At 36.3% G+C, this 18,065-nt stretch overlaps 1 protein-coding gene across 1 annotated transcript in view; it reads right to left on the reverse strand.

Moving 5' to 3' along the window:
* Nucleotides 1-18,065, reverse strand: part of WDR7 (WD repeat domain 7) — a 494,499-nt gene that overhangs the window by 341,498 nt on the left and 134,936 nt on the right. The window contains 1 exon segment of the mRNA XM_077135381.1: nucleotides 379-1,148. Coding sequence (XP_076991496.1) covers nucleotides 379-1,148 — 770 coding nt within the window.

Consider the following 18,065-nt stretch of genomic DNA (forward strand, 5'->3'; position numbering starts at 1 on the left):
GCAAGCATTTTAACTAAATTTACATTTTGAATCAAATATTAGGGTAACTAGACAGATATGAATCTAAGATCATGTTTCTCAAGAGCTAGTATACAGTTCATTAATAAAAGGTGAACCGTGACCTACTCCCTCATTCTAGTTTTTATAAATTATATAATTTTATCATGTTTTAAATCATTCATATTGGAGAACCGTGTTTTAAAATTTAAAGGGGAAACATTGAAATGACACTGTGTTGAGTCAATAAAAAGCAATAACGGTGACAAAAATAAAACTGGTTTTAAGAAAAAACTAAAAATTAACTAAAACTAAAAACAAAAATAAAACAGATCTCTTTCTTTCAAAAAAAAAAGAATAAAATCAAACTATCATTCACACCTGGCAGGGCCCTTCTTCATATGATCACCAATAAAAGTAGCGTTGGTCATGCTCATTAAGGTATTTGCCAAAGATATAATAGACAGGAGATGTTGTGTCGTGACGGCTCTGGACACTCCGTACGTTCCCTTTCCAACTCCCTCTGTAGTTGCCAGCTTCCTTCCTACTTCTGCTTTCCCATGCGACAGCTTACAAGCAGCCTGATTATAACCAGGAAGCATCAGTGACATATGACCTCCCCTAGATAAGAGACCAAATGATACTGTGCAATGAGGTTTCAGCATTCCAAGGCGATCAAGACAAACTTCATCCAGAACTTCATTCAAACCCCAAGCATGAAGGCAGGACATGAACAATTTTGCAGTGTCCATAGTTAAATTATATTCTAATAGAGTCAATGGCTTAGATTTGCTGGCCCGATATTCAGGATCACTTTCTTCCCTTCTCTGCCTCATTATCTCCTCATCCTCCTCTTCATCATCAAGAAGATGTTCTTTTATGTTCTCTTTGATAGTTTCTTTCACTTGTTGGAAGAGAACTGCTGCCCGTTTTCCAGTTAGAAAAGAGCCCCCTTTGTCCGAACTGCCAGATGCTTTTTGCAAATTCTCTGGGGAAATAAGCGCAGTATTCGGCCTAGAGGCTTCTTCAGTCAGGAGTTGAATAATCAACGCTTCCACATCAAAGAAAAGCACATGTATGTCCGGGTCTGTTAGGTTTGTCTTTATTGCTTGAACCATCAGGGAGTTATGAGAATATTTAGGTAAATTCCCCTGCAACAAATATTTTTTAAAGATGGTTATAATTAAATTTTTAAAATTTCATATATTCATTAATGAACAATAAATAAATTTAAATATTTATTAAGTTGCCTTTTAGGAATCTGTGTCATTAAAAATACCAAACTAACTTTGTCTTTATATAATTAGTAACACGAAAAAGATATGAGATCAAAGGTGAGGAGTTATTAGGATTTAACTAATGAATATAAATGCGGAATCATTCAATTGATATCTCTTTTAGTCTCCAGAATCTTATAGCAGCTAGAAGTAAAAACCTAAACTTGTGGAATTATAACCCATGCCAAACTCTGAAATATGTTTTACAACTAATTGTGGTGCTGTGCTTTGAAATTTATTGCTTTTTTGTACATATGTTATTTTTCACAAAAGAGGAAGAAAAAAAGTTGATTTGTGGTGATTAAAAAAATATTTAAGCTCTCTAGCCTCCTATATTCTGGACCAGCTAGAAGGAAAAATCTGAGAGGATCATATGGTAGCCCATTACAAACTCTGGGATCTGTCCTGTAACTACTTGTTCAAGAGTGTTTTGAAAACTATTGCCTTTTTATTTCTGTGCTTTGTATATATGTTATACTAAGCAATAAAAAATTTAAAAAAAAGATATGAGCTTACACTTAGAATTCTATGCTGAAATGATCACACAATTGTCAATTTTTTAATTATTTAAAATTAAAGAATTTAGTAGAGGGTCTTTTTACCCAGAAAATAGATTAAAATTTTTTCTATAACTTAATAAGCAAATTTTATCTCTGAGAATGAACTACCATTTCACTTGTTTATCATGGTTATTGTTCCTTTTAAATTGCTGCTCCATCAAAGCCCTCCTTTTTTGCTTTTACCTTCAAACCCTCCCTGTGCATAGATTCCTTTTCCTCAATAGAGAACGTGATATATTAGAACATTTATATTCTAATAAAAAACATTATCTTCTTTGCCTATGCCTCCCTTCTTCCTATTTCTCTCTCCCTCTACTTCCCTGTTTAGCCAAATTTATTGAAAATAGCAGACTAATCCAATGGACACTTTTCAGTTCCTTTTCTACTTACTCTCTTTGTAATATGTGACTTTTAAAAAAATTTCTTGAGAGTTGCAGGGAGAGAGGGAATGAGGGAGGGAAAAACAAAAGAAGGAAGGAAAGGAGTGAAATGGGGACAGAAATAAAGGAAGAGAGAAAAAAGTAAATAAAAAGACAAAAAAGTCACCTCTGAAGCCTCTTAGAGAACACTATACTGATAAGCCTTTTAATTCTGATCAGTCTGCTGCCCTGAAAACTTACTCTCTCTGGTCGAGCTAACACACTCCCTACCATAACGTAACTACCACTATTCCTAAAGGGCTCCCTAATCTCCATCATTAGCTGGACCACCCTTCCAAAGGAGTTTCAACTATCTTTTTTTCAATTGCTTGTAATTGCATGTCCCACTGTACCCATATTTTGCATGTCCTAATTTCAACTGCCTCATTAAAACCCTGTTGTACTTCCTAAATTATCTACCCACCTGGATTATCACTGCTATATGAAGTGCAAGCTATAAAGCTTGGCATCATTCTGGTAGTTCCCCAACTGGTAGTTTCTCAAGCCCTTCATTCTAGCCAATATTATCAACCTCTATTAATTTCCTAGCCTGCAAACCTCTAGAATCACTCCTCATCCTTTCTATCCCCACTAGTACTATCTAAATCCCCACTTTCCATCTTCACTCAACTAGACATTTTCACTGACCCTAGCCTCTCCTGCCTCCAACCTGACCTTCACAAAGCCAGAAGACCTCTTTCTGAAGCACAAATCTAATGATGTCACTCTTCTGCCCCAAATTTTCAATTATCATCAATCAAGATCAACAGAAAAGACAAAATTAGCATAACAATGAAAATAGTGTTGAATCTCTGATGTTGCAATGAAAAAGTACTTTCTAAGCAGGCATAAAGTTAAAAGTCAATACTTAAAAAACTTAAAAAGCAAACAAGCAATGGGTACCCAAAGTGCAAGAAATAGAACTGGTAAGTTATCCATATGAAGATTTCTTAAAATCAATAAGAAAAATATAATGACCAAATAAAAGGGTGAAAATACTGCAAAGCACAAGGACAATTCAAGGGAAAAAATATAAATGGACAATAATTATACAGAAAAACCTGCTCAAACCAGTTGTCAAGGAAATAAAAGTTCAAACAACTGATGAACTCATTTTGGGTTTATAAATTTAGCAAACATTAAACATCAAAAAAATCTGCTAGCCAAAAGTACCGTGAGAATCAAGCCCACTTACTGCAGGTGTGAATTTATATAGCAGCCTTTATGAAGAATAACTTGGCAAAACACATCATGGGCCTTTAAGATTTCCATAGTTTGACCTAGCACATTTATTTCTAGAATCCTATCCTAAATAACCAGAAATACAGATGAAATTTATGTTCAAAGATATTCAGTGAAACAGCAACCCATTATTTAAATAAGAAATAACCTAAATATCTAATAATAAGGAAATAGGTAAATAATTTAAGAACAGCCATATAACAGAATAAATACAGCAACCATTAAAAACATTCTTTCTCAGCACTGAAGTGAAATAATACAGTCTTAAGTAAGATAACACATATATACACAATATAAGAGTATGGCCAATTTCACTTACTTAATATTAAGTACCTATATGTGCATGAAGAGAAACTAAAAAGAAGTACATATAAATGTTAACAGCAATTACACTTTTGTGATGAAATTATAGAAGTTTTTTTCCTTCACAGTTTAGATATTTCTTAAATTACACATAATCAACATATATTATTTTCATAATTAAACAATAAAGTTCTAAAAAAATGCAAATTTCTTTAGCATAACATTCAAGGCTTATCATGGTTTGCTACCAAATATTTTATCAGCTTTACCAAATACCATAGGCTCTAACCACCATATACCATGTCCTCTCACCCATGGATGCTTTTACTTATGTACTGCCTTGACCCAGAGAGGCTTCTTTTACTCTAATCCAACTCCTTTCTTTCCTCAAGACTCTAATTCTTCCAAGGTCAGTTAGACCACAAATCTAACTCCCACAAATCTAGCTCCCCAAATCTAACATTTGACATTGACTATATATATATATGACATATTCGCATGTCACTGTTGTATTATATAATTAGTTGTTTTATGTATTTACATTTTCCTGTACTCTGTGAAACCATTTCAGACTCAATAACTAACCATATCTTACTCATCTTGTGTAACTCTAAACCTATCAGAGTACCTGGCATAATGAACAAAAACCATTTTATAAAATTATTTTTAAATTTTTAATTAGCTCTGTAGCCATATAAAATTATAGTGAATTCCCTGAAATAGTCTCTCTTCAGTCTCAACTCTGACCCCATCAGATGATATTTTGTTCTAGCTTAAGAGGCTTCAAGCGCATATCATAACCAAGGATAAAATCCAGACTTCTTTAGACATAACAGTCATAAATATTTATGCACCAAGCCAGAATGCTCCAAAATATATGAGGAAAACACTGAAAAGAGAAATAGACACGTCTACCATAATAGTTGGAGACTTCAAAATTCCCCTCTCTCATCAATGGACAGAACATCTAGACATAAGATCAATAAAGAAACAGAGAATTTAAATAATACAATTAATGAGCTAGACTTAACAGACATTCATAGAACATTACACTCCACAATAGCAGGATACACCTTTTTCTCAATCGCTCATGGATCATTCTCAAGGACAGACCATAGGCTGGGTCACAAAGCAAGTCTCAATAAATATAAAAAGATTAAAATCATACAAAATACTTTCTCAGATCATAAAGGAATGAAGCTAGAAATCAATTAATAGGCAGAATGCCAGAAAATTCACACATATGTGTAGGCTCAACAACACATTCTTAAATAATCAGTGGATCAAGGAAGAAATTACAAGAGAAATCCGTAAATATCTCGAGGCAAATGAAAATGAAAACACAACGTATCAAAATTTATGGGATGCAGCAAAGGCAGTACTAAGAGGGAAATTTATTGCCCTAAATGCCTTATAAAAAAAAAAAAGAAGAAAGGGCAAAAATCAAGGAATTAACTGCCCACTTGAAAAAACTACAGAAAGAACAGCAAACTAACCCCAAAGCAAGCAAAAGGAAGGAAATAATGAAGATTAGAGCAGAAATAAATGAACTTGAGAACAAGAAAACAATTGAGAAAATCAACAAAACCAGAAGTTGGTTCTATGAGAAAATCAATAAAATTGATGGACCCTTAGCAAGGTTGACAAATAGAAGAAGAGAGAGGATGCAAATAAATAAAATCAGAAATGGAAGAGGAGACATAACAACTGACCCCACAGAAATAAAGGAAGTAATGAGAGGGTACAATGAACAACTTTATGCTAATAAATTCGACAATGTACATGAAATGGACAACTTTCTAGAAAGGCATGAACAACCAACATTGACTCGAGAAGAAACAGACGACCTCAACAAGCAATCACAAGTAAAGAAATTGAATCAGTCATTAAGAAGCTCCTCAAAAAGAAAAGTTTCGGACCAGATGGCTTCACATGTGAATTCTACCAAACATTCAAGAAAGAATTAGTACCAATGTTGCTCAAAATCTTCAAAAAAAATTGAAGAGGAGGGAAAGCTACCTAACTCATTCTACGAAGCCAACATTACCCTCATACCAAAGCAAGATAAAGATATTACAAAAAAAGAAAACTACAGACTAATCTCTATAATGAATATAGATGCAAAAATCCTCAAAAAAATTCTAGCAAATTGAATCCAGCAGCGTGTTAAAAGAATTATACACCATGACAAAGTAGGATTCATTCCAGGTATGCAAGGATGCTTCAACATAAGAAAACCAATTAATGTAATACAACATATCAACAAATCAAAGCAGAAAAACCACATGCATGATCATCTCAAATGATGCAGAAAATGCATTTAACAAAATTCAACATCCTTTCCTGTTGAAAACACTTCAAAGGATAGGAATAGAAGGGAACTTCCTCAAAACGATAAAGGGAATATATGAAAAATCCACAGCTAATATCATCCTCAATGGGGAAAAACTGAAAACTTTCCCCCTAAGATCAGGAATAAGACAAGGATGTCCACTATCACCACTTTAATTCAACATTGTGTTGGAAGTTCTAGCCAGAGCAATTAGACAAGAAAAATAAATACAAGGAATCAGAATTGGAAAGGAAGAAGTAAAACTATCACTGTTTGCAGATGATATGATACCACATGTCGTAAACCCTGAAAAATCCACACCAAAACTACTAGCGCTAATAAACAAGTACAGCAAAGTGGCAGGTTACAAGATCAACACTTAAAAATCTGTAGTGTTTCTATATACTAGTAATGAACAATATAAGGGGGAAATCAAGAAAAAAATTCCATTTACGATTGCAACCAAAAGAATAAAATATTTAGGAATAAATTTAACTAAAGAGACAAAAGACTTATACAAAGAAAACTACAAGAAATTGTTTAAAAAAATCACAGAAGACCTAACTAAATGGAAGGGCACACTGTGTTCATGGATTAGAAGACTAAATATAGTTAAGATGTCAATTCTACCTAAATTGATTTACAGATTCAATGCAATACCAATTAAAATCCCGAAAACTTACTTTTCGGAAATAGAAAAACCAATAACCAAATTTATCTGGAAGGGCAGGGTACCCTGAATAGCTAAAAGTATCCTGAGGAAAAAAAAAAGGAAGTCAGAGGTCTCACGCTATCTGACTTTAAGGAGTATTATGAAGCTACAGTGGTCAAAACAGCATGGTACTGGCATAAAGATAGATATACTGACCAGTGGAATAGAATAGAGTGTTCAGATATAGACCCTCTCATCTATGGACAGTTGATCTTTGATAAGGTAGTCAAGCCAACTCACCTGGGACAGAACAGTCTCTTCAATAAATGGTGCCTAGAGAAGTGGATATCCATATGCAAAAGAATGAAAGAGAATCCATATCTCGCCCCCTATACAAAAATGAACTCAAAATGGATCAAAGACCTAAACATTAGATCTAAGACCATAAAAATGTTAGAGGAAAATGTATGGAGATAGCATATAAATCTTATAATAGGAGGTGGTTTCCTAGACCTTACACCCAAAGCACAAGCATTGAAGAAATAAATAAATAAATGGGAACTCCTCAAAATTAAACACTTTTGTACATCAAAGAACTTCATCAAGAAAGTAAAAAGACAGCCTACACAATGGGAGACAATATTTGGAAATGATATATCAGATAAAGTTCTAGTGTCCAGAATATATAAAGAGATTGTTCAACTCAACAACAAAAAGACAGCCAATCCAATTACAAAATGGGCAAAAGACTTGAACAGACAGTTCTCAGAAGAGGAAATACAAATGGCCAAAACGCACATGAAAAGATGCTCAACTTCCCTGGCTATTAGGGAATGCAAATCAAAACCACAATGAGATATCTCACATCCACCAGAATAGCCATTATCAATAAAACAGAAAACGACAAGTGCTAGAGAGGATGTGGAGAAAGAGGCACACTAATCCATTGTTGGTGTGAATGTCAAATGGTATAACTGCTGTGGGAAGGCAGTTTGGTGGTTCCTCAGGAAGCTAAATATAGAATTGCCATATGGCCTGGCAATACCATGGTTCGGTATCTCCTCAGAGGCCATAAGAGCAAGGACACAAATGGACATTTGCATACCAATGTTTATAGCAGCATTATTTACAATTGGGAAGAGACGGAAACAGTCAAAATGTACATCAACAGACGAGTGGCTAAACAAACTGTGGTATATATATATGATAGAATATTATGCGCTGTAAGATAGAATAAAGTTATGAAGTATGTAACAATATGGATGGACCTTAAGAACATTATGCTAAGTGAGATTAGCCAGAAACAAAAGGACAAATACTGTATGGTCTCACTGATATGAACTAACATTAGTGAATAAACTTGAAGAATTTCATTGATAACAGAGACCATCAGGAGATAGAAATAGGATAAGATATTGGGTAACTGGAACTTAAGGGATACAGATTGTGCAACAGGATTGATTGTAAGAACTCAGAAATAGATAGCACAATACTACCTAACTGTAATACAATTATGTTAAAACACTGAATGAAATTGAATGTGAGAATGATAGAGGGAGAAGGGCTGGGGGCACAACTGAAATCAGAAAGAAAGATAGACGATAAAGACTGAGATGGTATAATCTAGGAACGCCTAGAGTGTATAAAGATAGTGACTAAATGTACAAATTTAAAAAATGTTTTTGCATGAGGAAGAACATACGAATGTCATTACAGCAGGGTGTTGAAAATTGATGGTAATTAATATTTAAAAATTTTAACTTATGTGTAAGACTAAAGCAAATAATGTTTATTTGGTACAAAATTTGTATTTTGACTAGTGCAGTTCCTAACATAATTTAATTGACACCATAAGTACATGGAACCTTGAATAGGGCAAGAGATTTTGTTAGTTTGTCCAGTGGTGCCTGGATAAATCCCAGAGTGATCTGAACAGTGAATAAAAAGTATTTGCAAAGTCCCCTGGGGGGAATGGAGAGAAAGGGGGAAAACTCAACTTCCCCGAGTAGAGAATTCTTGATATTCTCACAGGCGGTAGAGAAAACCAAAGCAATAAGCTGAGCCCCCAATCTTGGGATTTGTTCATATGAAACTTAACCCCACAAAAGTTAGGTCAAGCCTACTTAAAATTAGGCCTAAGAGTCACCCCCAAGAGAACCTCTTCTGTTGCTCGGATGTGGCCTCTCTCTCCAGCCAGCACAATAAGCAAACTTACTGCCCTCCCCCTGTCTACGTGGGACGTGACTCCCAGGGGTGTGGACCTTCCTGGCAACGTGGGACAGAAATCCTAGAATGAGTTGGGACTCAGCATTAAGGAATTGAGAAAACCCTCTCGACCAAAAGGGGGAAGAGTGAAATGACACAAAATGAAGTGTCAATGGCTGAGAGATTCCAAACAGAGTTGAGAGGTTATCCTGGAGGTTATTTTTACACATTAAATGGATATCACCTTGTTAGTCAAGATGTAATGGAGAGGCTGGAGGGAACTGCCTGAAAATGTAGAGCTGTGTTCCAGTAGCCATGTTTCTTGAAAATGATTGTATAATGATATAGCTTTCACAATGTGACTGTGTGATTGTGAAAACCTAGTGTCTGATGCTCCTTTTATGTACTCTATTAACCAATGAGTAAAACATACGGAATAAAAATAAATAATAGGGGGAATAAATGTTAAAATAAATTTAGATTGAAATGCTAGTGATCATAAAAAAAAAAAAATCCAGACTTCTTTGCAGAGCACAAAACATCCTCCAGAATATATTGCTGCCAACTTCTCCAATTTCATCTCCAACCACATTACCCTATATATTCTACCAAACATTAAACACCTGTGCTTTCCAGAACCACACGGTTTCAGGCATTTGTTCCTATACATTTGCACATGCAGGGATTTCACTCCATCCTCAATCTCGCTACCCCCACTCAGGTCATACTTCCATCCTTCCAGAAGCATCTGAAGTGGTATCTCCTCCAAAAGTTATTTCCAGAATTCTACAAGTAATCCTGAGAACTACCTCCTCTGAATAAATTTCTATTCTGGACTGAATGAATGATGTTAATACTACAGTTAAAGAACTTAAAGGCACAAAAGTAATATGAAAATTTCCATTATACAAATATGAAGTTAAAAAAAAAATATATATATATACACTAAGACTATCTGAATTTTATTCCTGTATTTCATTCATTCATTTCACATTCACCTAACAGTTATCATATCATGTGTTTGTCCAAAGCACTGAGGATACAAAGATGAATAACGGATGGTTTTTCTAGTCATGGAACTCAAAATGAACAGATGACAACATGTGAACAATTATTTCAATGAAGTATAAATGGTGCTAAAAGTAAAAGGGATTTTGAATACAAAACAGAACACAAAGGAGAAAGTACCAACTCCATCTTGAATGACCAGGAAGACTCTCACAGAAGAGTATTCCTGGCAGAAAGATAGGAAATTGTGAAAAAGGATAGAGGCAAGAAAAAATATGTGATGAATGGTAATGAAACTACAAATGACTAGGAAAGAGAATGCAAGGGCTGGTATTTGAGATCACTGAGGGCCACACTGAGACTTCTGAACTTTATCTTGTAGGCTGGAGGAACATTTAAAGCTGAGCTTCTCTAAGAATCATCCATGGTACTTATTAAAAATAGGTTCCTGAGCCTGACATCAGACCTGAACCAGAATCTCTGGAAACGGGCTAACATGGGTCTAATAAGAGCTCCCAGGGTGTAATGAGAGCTCCCAGATTAAGTTAAGCAGTAAAGTTTGAGAAATACTATCTAAACGGCTGTAATGAGGGTATAACTTTGGTCAAATTTAATTTTATAAGGCTTTATCTAGCAGCAATCGAGAGGCTGGCGAGAAAGAAGCAAGACCAGAGCCATGACTATGATTTGGGAGGCAAAAGAAGCCATCCTGATGAGGGAATAAAAATATGCAATAGACTTTCGGGTCAAGACGGCAGCTTAACAACGTGCACATTTTAGTTCATCCTCCAAAACAACTACTAAATAACCAGAAACAGTACAGAACAGCTCCCGGAGCCACGACAGTGACCAGACACACAGCGTACCCCAGTCTGGACCAGCTGGACTGGCTGCAGTCACCCCCCAGAACCGTGAGTTCCCAAAGCTGTGGCAGCCAGCGCCCCTCCCCTACAGGCCACTTCCCAGAGGGGAAAGGAAAGGACTTTACCAGCAGCAGGGACTGGGCACAATCAAACACCAATTGTGGAACTAATTAACAAATTCTGAATACTAAAAATAGGCCCCCAGTTTAGGTGAACCTGATCAAAGCGGAAGTAGCTCATTTTTGCCCTGGCACCAAGGGGGCAGGACTGACAGAAAAAGGGGGGAAAAAAAAAGAAGGAAACAGAGGTTTTTGTGGCTGTGTATCTACAAAGGCTTGACTGCCTCTGGATACAGCGGCAGGACTTTTCAGGCTGCAACTGCCCCAGGCATAGGCAGAAGTGAGCTCTTTTGGGGGCTTATCTGGAGCTTGTGCCTTCCCCAGGGGAGGGGTGAAGCCCCACCCAGGTGGAATCCCTCCATCAAGGGATTCAGACACCAGGGCTTGGTAATTTGAAGCCATTAAAACCAGCCTACAACCTATCCTCTGTCTCCACCACGCCCCCAGCAGGGAGAGTCTGCCAAAGTTAAAGGTACCACATCATCTTATGCTGGTGGGACCTGCAGTCAGACAAGCGCCACATACTGGGCAGGATAAGAAAAACAAAGTCCAGAGACTTCACAGGAAAGTCTTTCAACCTGCTGGGTCTCACCCTCGGGGAAAACCTACGCAGGTGACTCTTTCCTCCTGATATGAGGCCAGTTTGGTCTGGGAAAATCTGGCTGCGGTCTATAATATCCCTGAAAAATTCTCCTCTGTTAAAAAAAAACTTAAGCTAAAGGTCCAGATAAAGCTGAACGGAATGTCAAAGAACAGATAGACAACAAATTCATCCAGTAAGAAAACCCTAGATAAAAGAAGTGAAAGCAATCTCCAGAATAAACTAATTAAGGTAATTAAATGTCTAGACACCAGCAAAAATAACAAATCACACTAGGAAAACTGAAGATATGGCCCAGTCAAAGGAACAAACCAACAATTCAAATGACATACAGGAGCTGAAACAATTAATTCAGAATGTACGAACAGACATGGAAAACCTCATCAAAAACCAAATCAATGAATTGAGGGAGGATATAAAGTAGGCAAGGAAAGAACAAAAAGAAGAAACTGAAAGTCTGAAAAAACAAATCACAGAACTTATGGGAATGAAAGACACAGTAGAAGAGCTGAAAAATACAATGGAAACCTACAATGGTAGATTTCGAGAGACAGAACATAGGATTTCAAAACTGGATGATGAAACATTTGAAATTAGACAAGAAACAGGAACTATAGGAAAAAAAATGGAAAAATATGAGCAGGGACTCAGGGAATTGAAAGACAACATGAAGCACGTGAATATACGTGTTGTGGGTGTGCCAGAAGGAGAAAAGAAGGGAAAAGGAGGAGAAAAACTAATGGAGGAAACGATCACTGAAAATTTCCCAACTCTTATGAAAGACTTAAAATTACAGATCCAAGAAGTGCGGCAGACCCCAAAGAGAATAGATCCAAATAGACATACTCCAAGACATTTACTAATCAGAATGTCAGAGGTCAAAGAGAAAGAGAGAATCTTAAAAGCATCAAGAGAAAAGCAATCCATCACATACAAGGGAAGCCCAATAAGACTATGCGCAGATCTCTCAGCAGAAATCATGGAGGCGAGAAGACAGTGGGATAATATATTTAAATCACTGAAAGAGAAAAACTGCCAACCAAGAATTCTATATCCAGCAAAGCTGCCCTTGAAAAATGAGGGAGAAATTAAAACATTTTCAGACAAAAAATCACTGAGAGAATTTGTGACCAAGAGACCAGCTCTGCAAGAAATACTAAAGGGAGCATTAGAGACAGATACGAAGATAGAAGAGAGAGGTGTGGAGAAGAGTGTAGAAAGGAAGACTATGAGTAAAGGTAAAAAGAAGGAAAATTAGATATGACATATAAAATCCAGAAGGCAAAATAGTAGAAGAAAGTACTACCCATGCAGTAATAACACTGAATGTTAATAGATTAAACTCTCCAATCAAAAGACATAGTCTGACAGAATGGATTAAAAAACAGGACCCATCTATACGCTGTCTCTACTCAAAGGACACAAGGTCAAGGACACAAATGGACATTTACACACCAATGTTTATAGCAGCATTATTAACAATTACCAAGAGATGGAAACAGCCAAAATGTCTATCAACAGACAGTTGGTTAAACAAACTGTGACATTTACATAAGATGGAATATTGTGCAGCTGTAAGACAGAATAAAGTTATGAAGTATGTAACAACATGAATGGACCTAAGGATATTATGCTGAGTGTGATTAGCCAGAAACAAAAGGAAAAATACTGTATGGTCTCACTGATATGAACTGACATTAGTGAATAAACTTGGAATATTTCCTTGGTAACAGAGACCATCAGGAGATAGAAATAGGGTGAGATATTGGGTAATTGGAGCTGAAGGGATACAGATTGTGCAACAGGACTGAATATAAAAATTCAGAAATGGGCAGCACAATATTATCTAACTGTAATACAATTACATTAAAACACTGAATGAAGCTGCATATGAGAATGACAGAGGGAGGAGGGCTGGGGCATAAATGAAATCACAAAGAAAGATAGACGATAAAGATTGAGATGGTGTAACCTAGGAATACCTAGAGCGTATAATGATAGTGACTAAATGTACAAATTTAAAAAATGTTTTTGCATGAGGAAGAACAAAAGAATGTCATTACTGCAGTGTGCTGAAAATAGATGGTGCTTAATTTAAAATTTCAAGTAATGTGTGAGACTAAAGCAAAACAGTTTATTTGGTACAAATTTATACTTTGACTAGTGCATCTCCTAATATAACTTATGTAGATAGTTGATTGAACACCTTAAGTACACGGAACTTTGTATAGGACGTGAGATTTTGTTGGTTTGTCCAGGTGATGTCCTGTAGAATCCCAGAGTGATTTGATAAGTGAGTGGAAAAGTATTTGCTAAGTCCCCTTAAGCGAATGGTGAGAACGAGGGAAAACTCAAACTTCCCCAAGTTGAATTCTTGATATTCTCACAAGCAGTGTGGACAACCAAAGCTATAGGCTGAGCCCCCAGTCTTGGGGTTTGTTCATATGAAACTTAACCCCACAGGGGATAGGTCAAACCTACTTAAAATTAAGCCTAAGAGTCACCCCCAAGAGAGTCTCTTTTGTTGCTCAGATGTGGCCTCTCTCTCCAGCCAACACAGCAAGCAGATTCACCACCCTCCCCCTGTCTACGTGGGACATGACTACCAGGGGTGTGGATCTTCCTGGCAGCATGGGACAGAAATCCCAGAATGAGATGAGACCCAGCATCAAGGGATTGAGAAAACCTTCTTGACCAAAAGGGGGAAGAGTGAAATGAGACAAAGTGTCAATGGCTGACAGATTCAAAACAGAGTCGAGAGGTTATCCTGGAGGTTATTCTTATGCATTAAGTAGATATCACCTTGTTATCCAAGATGTAATGGAGAGGCTGGAGGGAACTGCCTGAAAATGTAGAGCTGTGTTCCAGTAGCCATGTTTCTTGAGGATGACTGAATAATGATATAGCTGTCACAATGTGACTGTGTGATTGTGAAAACCTTGTGTCTGATGCTCCTTTTATCTACCTTGAAACAAACAAGTAGAATATATGGAATAAAAATAAATAATAGGGGGAACAAATGCTAAAATAAATTTAGTTTGAAATGCTAGTGATCAATGAAAGTGACAAGGGGTTTGGCAGGTATAATCTTTTTTTTCTGTTTTCGTTTTATTTGTTTTTCTATTGTCTTTTTATTTCTTTTTCTGAATGGATGCAAATGTTCTAAGAAATGATGAATATGCAACTAAGTAATGATATTGTGAATTACTGATTATATATGTTGGTGTTTTATTTGGTTTGTTAATTTTTTTAATTAATAAATAAATTTTTTAAAAAATATGCAGTAGGACCTTTTATTTCTCACAGCTTTGTGCTTCATATTCACTTTTTCAAACATGAAGGTGCAATGTTTGACACTAAGCTTAATGCTTTGCACTTACCAACGCTAATTTGAAGAAATGATACATAAGATTACATATTTATGGTCAATGAGAGGGAAGGATAAGGGGTATGGTATGCATGAGTCTTTTCTTTTTTTTTTTATTACTTTTTCTGGAGTGATACAAATGTTCTAAAAAAATGATCATGGTGATGAATACACAACTATGTGATGATATTGTGAGCCAGGGATTGTACACCATGCATAGAATGTTTGTATGTTAAGAATGGTTGCTTGTATATTGCTTGGTCAATAACAATATTTTTATGACAAATATATTCTAGACTACTATTGATTTGAAAATTATTAATAATTATAACTACCACATATCAAGTTGTTGCTAAGGCTCAGGCATTTGGCTAGGCATTAGAGCTGATTAGGTCACACAGTAAAAGATAAAATATAACCTTATATCAATATTGGGTAGAAAGGTCTGATACTAGGTATGAGGGAATAACTATCATCAACATTAGATAAAACAAAGAGCCTCCCACTCTCCCCCAGTGCTTTAGCAGATGCTACCTTTCCAATAAAGATCTCTAGAATTCTTTTAAGAGAAGAGATAGCGACTATCTGCTACCAAAGACACAAAACAAACATGTTTGGTAAAGAAATTATTGAAGCAGCAAGAATGGCTTGGGAAAAAAAGAAAGCAAAAGTGAGGATACAGGGAGACTTTTTAGCTCTCTCATCTGAGGTCACCCACATATGTGGTCCTTTCAGCAACCCCAGATCTGCCCATGTTTTCTATCTATCTCTGGGACATGGCCAACAGACAGCCCATGTAGTTGGCAACTGAAAGGCTGTCTGATGTCTGATACCATGCTGTCTGGATGTGATTGTGTGTAATTCCTCTTAACACAACCTCTCAGGGCTACTGACTGTGTCATTTTGGCAAAAATGGTACCTAGCAGCAATCCACAGTCAGAGAAAGAGAAGGTGAAAGAAGAAAGAAAACAACAACAAAAACAAGTAAAATAAGAATGTGGGAGATTGAAGAAAAGAGAAAAAAACAACTCATGCCCAGTCCTGACAGATAAGGTATAATTTCTGACCTCACAAATTCCTTCAGAAGACCTATAATCTCCAACAAAATATTGTTACAAGTAAATATAGATATCCAAAAATGTTGTAAAGGTAAGATTTTAGCTAAAAACAGAGAAATGACGTTCAAATATTTCCTAAAGCACTGGTTCTAAATTTTACTAATAATTGTTGATGCATGAAGATGTCAGAGTTAATCACTGATATCCTTGATATTCTTATGCTATACTAAGATTAGCTATAGGAAAATGAACAAAAACATCTATCAAACTCCAAGAATCTTGGAGACTCAATATGATACACATGTCTAGAATAAGTAACTCATTTGGATCATTTTATATCCTTAACAATTTCAAATACAGGCTATTTGGTCCAGGAAATTCTTTAGCAGGAACGTTAGAATGCTTGCTAGGCTAACTTATTAAGAACATCTGAAGTGTGTATTCATAAACTCACCTTTACAACATGGAAGAAGATTAAATTCAATTCAGCTACTATTTGTGGAGTGCCTATTATGTGCAAGATGCTTGGAAGAAAATAAAAGCCTTTGTCCTTAAGGCAATAGTTGAAAAGGGACAATAAGGAAAGTTAAAGCATGAGGCATATAACACATGGAAATGGTCACAAGTTTGTTTAATGAAACTCAATGGTAAATACAATATACACACATGCTACCTTTAAAAAGCTAATAGGATAGATGCATTTGGCATTTTCATTTTAAGTACTAAGCCTATTACAATATTATATTTTCTCTGTGAGGAAAAACACAGATAAAGCCATTTCAGAATTTAAGTAAGGAACAGATTAAATATTACAAAAATGAACCAATAGGTAAAGATTATTGAATTGTTTGCTCATCACTGTGAGCCTAAGAAATTAAAAATAATTTAATTTTTTTTAATTATGGCAAACACATTTAAGAGTAGAAGGTAAAATTGTGACTCAAGAGAAAGCCAAACAGAGAATAAAAGGGTATCTGCAGAGTCCCTTTGGGGAGCTGGGGAGAAAGGAAAAATGTTAAACTTCCCATCTGGTAATTTATGGTATTTCGCAAACAGTGGGGATAGTCCATTCAATAGGCTGAGCCCTTAATCTTGGGATTTGTCCCTATAACACTTATTCCTGCAAAGGAGAAGCTAGCCTGCTTATGACTGTGCCTATGAGTCACCCCCAGAGAGCTCTTGTTGCTTAGATGTGTCCTCTCTCTCTAAGCCAACTCAGCAAGCGAACTCACTGCCCTTCCCACTACATGGGACATGACTTCCAGGGGTGTAAATTTCCCTGGCAATGTGGGGCAAGTTTCCCAGGTTTGAGCCAGGACCTCACATTATGGGACTGAGAAAGTCTTCTTGACCAAAAGGGGGAAAAGAGAATGAAACAAAGTTTCAGTGGCTAAGAGATTTCAAACAGAACCAAGAGGCTATCCTGGAAGTTATTTTTACGCATTAAATAGACATCCCTTTAATTAATTAATTTATTTATTTATTTTTATTATTTTTACATAGGCAGGCACCGGGAATCAAACCCAGGTCCTCGGGCTTGGCAGGCAAGCATTCTTACCTGCTGAGCCACCGTGGCCCACCCTAGACATCCCTTTTTAGTTTGTAGTGTTTTGGAGTAGCTAGAGGGAAGTACCTGAAACTATTGAACTGTATTCCAGTACCTGTGATTCTTGAAGACGACTGTATGGCTACATAGCTTTTACAGTAAGACCATGTGATTGTGAAAACCTTGTGTCTGACACTCCCTTTATCCAAGGTATGAACACATGAATAAAAAATAAGGGCAAAAAACTGAAAAATTGGGGGCAGGCCATGGTGGCTCAGCAGGCAAGAATGCTCGCCTGCCATGCCAGAGGACCTGGGTTTGATTCCCGGTGCCTGACCATGTTAAAAAAAAAACAAAAAAATGGGAGGGAAGAAGAGGTAAAAAAAAAAATTGGGTAGATGGAAATATTCGAAGTCATTGAGAAGGAGAGGTAAGGAGTATAGGATGTATTCGTTTTTCCTTTTTGTTTCTTTTTCTGGAGTGATGAAAATGTTCCTAAACTGATCATGGAGAGGA

This window comes from Tamandua tetradactyla, chromosome 18, assembly GCF_023851605.1.
Source record: "Tamandua tetradactyla isolate mTamTet1 chromosome 18, mTamTet1.pri, whole genome shotgun sequence".
Taxonomy (NCBI): Eukaryota; Metazoa; Chordata; class Mammalia; order Pilosa; family Myrmecophagidae; genus Tamandua; species Tamandua tetradactyla.